The sequence below is a fragment of the Ictidomys tridecemlineatus genome, chromosome 12 (assembly GCF_052094955.1).
Source record: "Ictidomys tridecemlineatus isolate mIctTri1 chromosome 12, mIctTri1.hap1, whole genome shotgun sequence".
Lineage (NCBI taxonomy): Eukaryota > Metazoa > Chordata > Mammalia > Rodentia > Sciuridae > Ictidomys > Ictidomys tridecemlineatus.
Genome location: NC_135488.1, coordinates 58878075 through 58885305, shown reverse-complemented (window position 1 = coordinate 58885305; position 7231 = coordinate 58878075). Strand labels below are relative to the sequence as shown.

Here is a 7231-nt window from a genome sequence, read left to right as displayed (position 1 = left end):
AGTAGCTTCTCAGAGCTATTAAAAAAATGGATAATATTAATATATACAAGCAGCTAGATGACCCGGTTGTCTTCTATTAAGCTGGACATTAGAAACTTCCCACTAAATTTTTCATTTTCAAAGTTACTTGTCATAAAAATGTTATTTATGTCATTGTGTAAAGTACTAAAATATTATGAAACTAATTCTCATACAATAAATATTGGCATAACCTACAGGAACAAAAGCTTTTTGGATCATTATTATTATTATTTTTTTTGAGTACAAGGGGACCCAGTGATCTGATGCAATCTCTGAACAAACGTGGGTGCCTGTGACTGCCTCAACATCATGCTTTCCGGCCTCTAGACCTTCTTGTGGTTTCCTCTGCCTGGACTGCACTTCTTCCACTTCTGCCTGCCAAAGTCCTACCTCTCCTTCAAGAACGACTAAGGCTGGATCTCTCCTGCAAGTTGGTCTAGGTTTTGCACCCTCCTACGCCACCAGAGCAAGTCCAGGCCTCCAGGATGGAGCTGGGTTCCTCCATCCCAGGGCGCTCCTCCCAGCACTAGCCTGGCACAGCCACATTAACTCGACTAAAAGGTCGGTTCCTGGGCGCTTCTAAGCCGGAGGTGGTCGAAAGGTCACCAGGAACAGCTGGTGAAATACAGCCATCACATGGGTGGAAAGGAACCGCACAAGCACCAGTTTTACCACCTTGCCCGCTGGGCTTCCGGGCACGCCTCGCCGCGTAGGGGCGGAGCCACGCGTCCGAAGAGGGCGTGGCCCCCAGCCCGCGCGGGAAAGGGGCCGGCGCCGCATGCGCGCTCACAGTCGGCGGCCGCGCGCAGCACGCTCAGGGCCGGGATGGCGGCAGCGGCTGGAAGCGGGGCGCCCCGGGAGGAGGAGGGGCCTGGAGGGGAGGCAGCGGCATCACAGGCTCAAGCTCCGACGAGTGCCCCGGGGGCTCGTCTCTCGAGGCTGCCTTTGGCGCGAGTGAAGGCTTTGGTGAAGGCGGACCCCGACGTGACGCTAGCGGGACAGGAAGCCATCTTCATTCTGGCGCGAGCCGCGGTGCGGCGGGAGTGCAAGGGCACTAGGGGTGGCGGCGCGTGGTTCTGGGGGGCGTGGCTTCCCAGGGGCGGGGCTTGGGGCGGCTGGGGCAGAATTTGGGGAGGAGGAAGAAGAGGGTCTGGGCGGGGTGTGCTGAGCCAGAAAGTGAAAGGGGTGTTTGGCTGCAGTCTGAGGCGTGTGTAATCGGAAGGCTGGAGCAGAGGGTCACGCATCTTCATGGGTTGGATTGCTTTGTTAACCACTTTACGAGGGCGCAGAGATCAACTTTAATTTGCAGCTCTCCTGGCTCACATACAACTTGTAGGAGTCTAGTAAAGGAACACGGTGGATTTATGAGTAGGGGGGAAGAGGTACTGGAATGACCTTAGTGAAGTCCAGTACCGTCTTAAGTTTCAGAACCTCCCCACCTGCTTGAGCCCTTCACCTTCTTTTCTTTCAAAAACAGGAGTCCATTGATTTTTTACTTTGTTCATTTGTTTGACAGGAACTGTTTGTGGAGACCATTGCAAAAGATGCCTACTGTTGTGCTCAACAAGGAAAGAGGAAAACCCTTCAGAGGAGAGATTTGGGTAGTGTCTCTGTAGTATCTGGCAGTAGACAATGGAGGGCTGGGTTAAACTTCCCCTTTGCAGGTTGAGAAGGCAAAGCAGGTGTTTGATTTCTGACCCTCTGTCTAGCTACTAACCCTTGCACATATCCGAAGTTTTCAAATCTTGTACTCCCTGCTACATTGCCAAACTCTTCTCTGATAACTTTCAGAGCAAAGAGAATAAATTCAAGAGTAAAGCAACATGGTAGGAGGATTCCCATTTCCCCTTCTCACTGAACAGTATTTGCCCGGTCTTGACTTTATTAGGCAGCCAGTATGTAAGATTTAGTGATGGAACAGAATAGATCTCAAGACAGCAAGGGACATATTGTATAAATGCCTAAATCTGTATAAAGCCTTATCCCCTTCATTTTGTGGATTGTGCTGATTTGGAGCTGATGTCCAAATGACTACAGTCACGTGTCCCTTTTCCTTGTGTTTCAGATAATGCAATAGAAGCTGTCGATGAATTTGCTTTTCTGGAAGGTAAGCTTTTTATCAGTGGAAAATCATTTCCACCTATCTTTTCCAAGCTCATGATGCCAGTTCAGCTCTTAAAAACAAATGTTTGGTTCTCTCTTATTTGTACAGAGATAGTTTCTTCTCCTTACTTCCTATTAGGACAGTGAAAACAAACTTGTTAACTCTATTTAGAGTCAGTTTCCCTTGGGGAGTTAGAACTTCTGGAGAACTGCTAACCATAAAGAAGGGAGAGGAAATATGAAGACACATGGTGGACTCAGATGAATTGGAAAGTTTTATACCTGCTTGTGTTTTCCATTCTAAATATAAATAAATAGAAATTTTGTTCCCTCATAACATTAGCCATCAGGAACAATTGCCAACATTCTGTCCATTTTCTTCTTTAGCAGTCTGTATGTACTGATTATTATGCATTGAGATTCTGTACTTTGTGTAACTATTTTTTCTTAGGAATTTTAGGTTAACTCATGTACTAACTAAATCTTGTCATCAAAATAGGAAATACTTGAAGTACCGCATTTTAACTGCTTTCTCAGCTGTTTCTTCTACTGAATTCCTGAGTCTTACTCTTCAATCCGTGTATTCTGATTGAATAGCTTTTCAGAATCCATGTGCCCTCAATTCATTCTCACCTTCACCCTAACAAGATGTTCTCATTACCTCCTTTAAGCTTCATTACTTTCTGAAATCTTTTCTTCATTTATTTCATTCTCTTTATTCCGTGTTCTGCATCTCCATATCACACTAGGCCTGTGTTGTAGTCTTTTAAATGTCTTTGAAGATACCTTTCCATGGCCAGCTTCAAGTCTAGATCTTAAGTAATCTTTAATTTGTAGATCTTTGTTCAGCCTCTTTTTCAACCTATTTTTCTCTTAGTTTCGTTTGTTGCTCTATAATCCAGTATGTAGGTGTATTCTGTGTGTGGGTTTGTATGAAGAAAAAGTGTATTCTCCAGTTGTTGGGTGCAATGTCAAATCTCATTGCATAGTTTATATTTTCTTTATTCTTACTGAATTTCTTTTGTCTGCTTACTGTATCAATTAATGAGAGTTGTGTATTAATGTCTCCTATGACTGAAGAATATTTTCACTTATGGTTCTGATCTATTTTTCATTATAGATTTAAGACTGGAATTATGAATATACAAATTTAAAATAATTATATATTGCTCGTGATAGAACCTTTAATATTTAAAAATTTACCATTGTTACTTCTAGTAATGTTTTTTGCCTTAAAGTCTATTTCGTCTCATGTTATTAAAGTTTGTCAGCTTTCTTTAGTGTTTATGTGTTTTTTTTCCCCATCTTTTTGTTTTTACATTTCCATATCTTTGTAAGCGCTGTATAATTGGGGATATTAAATTCATACTGACAATCTTTGCCTTTAACTGGAGCACTTAGTTCATTTATGCTTAATTTAATTAGTGATAACAATAGACTTAAATCTCCCATCTTATTTTTTCTGCTTTTCATTTGTCCTATTTTATGCTGCCTTTTGTATTATTATTCCTTTTTTTTCCCCTCCCTTCCATCTGTTGGGAAATTGTATGTATCTATCCTTTTAGGATTAGTTCATTAGTTACTATATGCATGCTTAATTTATCAAAGCCAAAAGTTAGAACCTTTTCCCTCATCCTCAGCAAAATGGAATCTTAGAATCCATTAATGCCATTTATAAACCCTTATCCCTCGACTTAACATGCTGTTATTGCCATGTGTCTTTATCAGCCCACATCAGACATTGTTATTCATGTATGATACAGATAATATATGAGTTTATTAATGTTTACTACAATTTTTGATCTTTTTGTATTTCTTATCCTCCATTTGTAATCCTTTTCCCCCAAATAAGTCCTTTAGAGCTTTCTTTGGTATAGGTAACTGAGAGCTGACTCTCAACTTTCTTTTTTCTTTTTTGAGGGGGAAATGGAAGTACAAAAAGATTTTACTGCTAAATTTAGAATTCTAGCTGTCCTTCTACCATTTTTTGGCTTCCATTGTTTCTGTTGAGAAATCACAGTTTGTCTTTTGAAGGTAGTTTATCCCTTTTTAAGATTTTCTCGGTATCTGAGGATGTGGCTCAAGCTTGCCTTGTGTGTGTGCGGCCCGGGTTCGATCCTCAGCACCACATACAAACAAAGATGTTGTGTCCACCGAAAACTAAAAAATAAATATTAAAAATTCTCTCTCTCTCTAAAAAAAAAAAGATTTTCTCTTTGCCTTTGATTTTCTGAGATTTCACTCTGATGGATAGAAGTTATGGATATGATCTGGGAAATTCTCAGCCAGTTTCTCTAGACATTGACTCTGCTTTGTTCTTTCTCTGCACTTTTTCTGGGATTTTCACTAAACATACATAAAAGCCCAACCCTAATTTTGCCTTTGTATGATATGTTCTGTGTAATTTTTTGTTTTGGAATTTTCGGTTCTCTCATCAGTTCTTTTCATTTCCTTTAAACCTCTTTGTTGATTTTCTGTGGATACTCTGAAACTTGTCTTTCATTTATTTAAGTGGTGAATGTAGTTGTTTATTATAGAGTATGTCATGTGTAATATTCCATCTAATATCCAAAGCCTTTTGAAGTTCTTACTTTGTAGTATGTCCAATCCAATATCTAGACTTTTTGAGTTTGTCTTTTTTTATCTGTTCTTTCTTTTGGTAGTGTCTTTGCATAGTGGTCATTGCACTGGAAAAAATTATTTGTTGATAATTTGAGATTTTATGGTGATATCTTTCTCCAAAGAAAAGTTTTCTTTGCTCCAGCAAGACACCTAAGAACATTATCAGTATAGTACCTCCTTAATGAGATCTAAGACTGAAAGATTCCTGCATCATAGTGGTGACGTAACCTCTGGGCTACAGGTCTGTGAGGAGTCTGATTTAATTTTGGTTACTGTGAGGGTATAACATTATGGGACTCTAGCTTAAAAAAGGATGGGTTACCAGTCCTCCTCACTCAGGCAGATTTTGGGGTTTGGCTATTGATTGGTTCCCTGCCTTTTGAAGATTTTAGATTTGCCTTTTCTTGATTTTTTTTTAATGTCTTAAAGATCTTCTCTCATTTATACACACACACACACACACAAAGTTGTTACATATATACATGCACATATTTATATTTATATATTTTAGCTTTATTAGTTGGTCTCAGCAAGATGTTGTCATTGTCAAAAGCAGGCTATTATCTTTTTAAATTAGAGGTGTTTCTGGCTTGTTTTTACTATATTCTTTGCCTTGAGTTATCTGTTTTATGCTAGAACTTTTAAAATAAATTTTGGTCTCTTTTATTTGTGTAGGATTTCTTTAAATTCTCAGTGATGTTCATTCTTTTTAAGAATGAGAGAATGTGGAGACTGGAAGCTGTGTGTAGTGTAGTGGGGATGGTTGTTGCCTGGCAGCTTTGCTTTAGGATGAGCAGGGTTGTGGTCAGATGTTAACCTGGGGCTTGTGGGAGCAGTGTTGTCAGAGGAGCTCTAGTGTCTCCTGATGGTCTGTCTGGCTCTTAAAGAGAGCCCTGTGCTTCTCCTATCCAAGTTAGGTGTAAATATCTTCACCACATATAAAAAGTTATGAGAGACATGTGGGGGCAATAGTTTGTGATAGAGAAACATGGGTCATTGTCTCATTTTCCTCTCTGGTCTTTTATAATTCTTGGTGACTGAGTCTAGATCCTCCCTATGGTTCTAGGCAGATGGACTTCCTCTTCAGCTGCAGCCCCCTCTGTGTTCCTTCTGGGTTCATTTTTCTCTACTCTATTTATAAACTTGCTTCAGGCAGATTTTGATAATTCACTTTTTTTGTTGTTGGAATCTGTTAACTGCCCATAGGCCCCTGTTCCTTATTGTAGATTTATGCCTTTTTTAAACCTTTTTTTCCTTTTGAATGTAATTTTGGGTGGCAGCGCATATAAATTTATGGGCTTGGTCCTACATCTTAAGCTGGAACTATCTAAAAGATTATAAACTCTTTTAGCTTATGTCATTTATTTTATGTCACTTACTCCTTGTATGGTTTTCCTGTGTTTAGTTACACAACAATTTCTTAAACCTTACCTACCTAATTCTAATTCTCTAGATTGGTATGCTTAATTTCCAACTGCCCACCCTCTTTAATATTATATTTTTCCCTGAGGAGCTTTTGGATAGCTATTCTTCAAAATTAGAATTAAAATTTGAATTATATCAACATCCTTTCTATTTTAACTTTGCTCAGTTTGTTACACTAATCCCGCTTTCGAGGTACCTTGCTTTACATATTGCTCTTTGTATTTTTAGGTACTTTGGATTGATTGCTGAGCTGGACAGTTTTTGAGCCTTCACTGCATTCTTTAGCTTGCCTCTCTGCAGGCCTCAGCTTTGAAGAACAGAATCTCTGCACATATGCACATCTTCCTGCTCTACCTTTACTTAAGCCGGGATAAGCAGAGCTCTTACCTGATAACTTTTCTTTATAAGGTCTTCCACTACTTATGTCTGTCTTCCACTTTAGCCCTGGATGCAGCTGTTGCTGCTTGGGGCAGAGATGAAGAAATTGTTTGCATAGGTGGCTTAATGAATGATGAGGACCAGAATAAAGGTCTTTGATCAGCTTAATTCTAGTGTGTTCCATGATCTTGCCTTTGTTCTTGCCCTGTGATTGGAAAGCCACCATGCCCTGGTACAGACCTTCCTGATCTTCCCTGCCAGCCATTTTAAACCACAGTCCTTTCATTATTTTTGTTCTTTGTTCAATGTGGCACCATAATATGGTTCCAGAATTTATAGAATAGTATTTGTCTTTAGTAGTCATAGATTGAAAACTAGTTAAATTTTTTAATTGAGAAATAATTCATAAACAGTTCACCAAAGTGCATAATTCATTGGTTTTTAGTATAGTCACAGATGATGTGCAACTATCACCAATGAATTTTTGAACATTTTCAAATGAATGAATCACATAATATGAAGGCTTTTGTGCTTTTGTGTCTGGCATTTTTCATGTAGATTTTTTTTTTCTTTTTTTTCTTTCAAGCGGTCATATTTATTTATACCAATAGGTTATATTAGATCATTAGTACGATAACTACATTATTGTTCATGTAGGTTGTTTTTGTTTATTTTTTTTAAG

General features: G+C 39.2%; 1 protein-coding gene across 1 annotated transcript; it reads left to right on the top strand.

The window, feature by feature from the left end:
* The first annotated feature begins 793 nt into the window (after window positions 1-793).
* On the top strand, window positions 794-6717 carry Pole4 (DNA polymerase epsilon 4, accessory subunit). Its single transcript, XM_005329392.5, has 4 exons — window positions 794-1053; window positions 1538-1622; window positions 2087-2128; window positions 6400-6717. The coding sequence occupies exons 1-4, from the start codon at window positions 847-849 to the stop codon at window positions 6411-6413; spliced, it is 348 nt and encodes a 115-aa protein (XP_005329449.1). The 5' UTR covers window positions 794-846; the 3' UTR covers window positions 6414-6717.
* The last annotated feature ends 514 nt before the right edge of the window (window positions 6718-7231 follow it).

What these genes read in the sequence shown, in the direction of transcription:
- Pole4 (XM_005329392.5), top strand. Translation starts at nt 847, where the DNA reads ATGGCGGCAGCGGCTGGAAGCGGGGCGCCCCGGGAGGAGGAGGGGCCT. An exon ending in TCATTCTGGCGCGAGCCGCG is followed by an intron (nt 1,054 to 1,537) that starts GTGCGGCGGGAG and finishes TTTGTTTGACAG; the next exon opens with GAACTGTTTGTGGAGACCAT. An exon ending in CCTTCAGAGGAGAGATTTGG is followed by an intron (nt 1,623 to 2,086) that starts GTAGTGTCTCTG and finishes CTTGTGTTTCAG; the next exon opens with ATAATGCAATAGAAGCTGTC.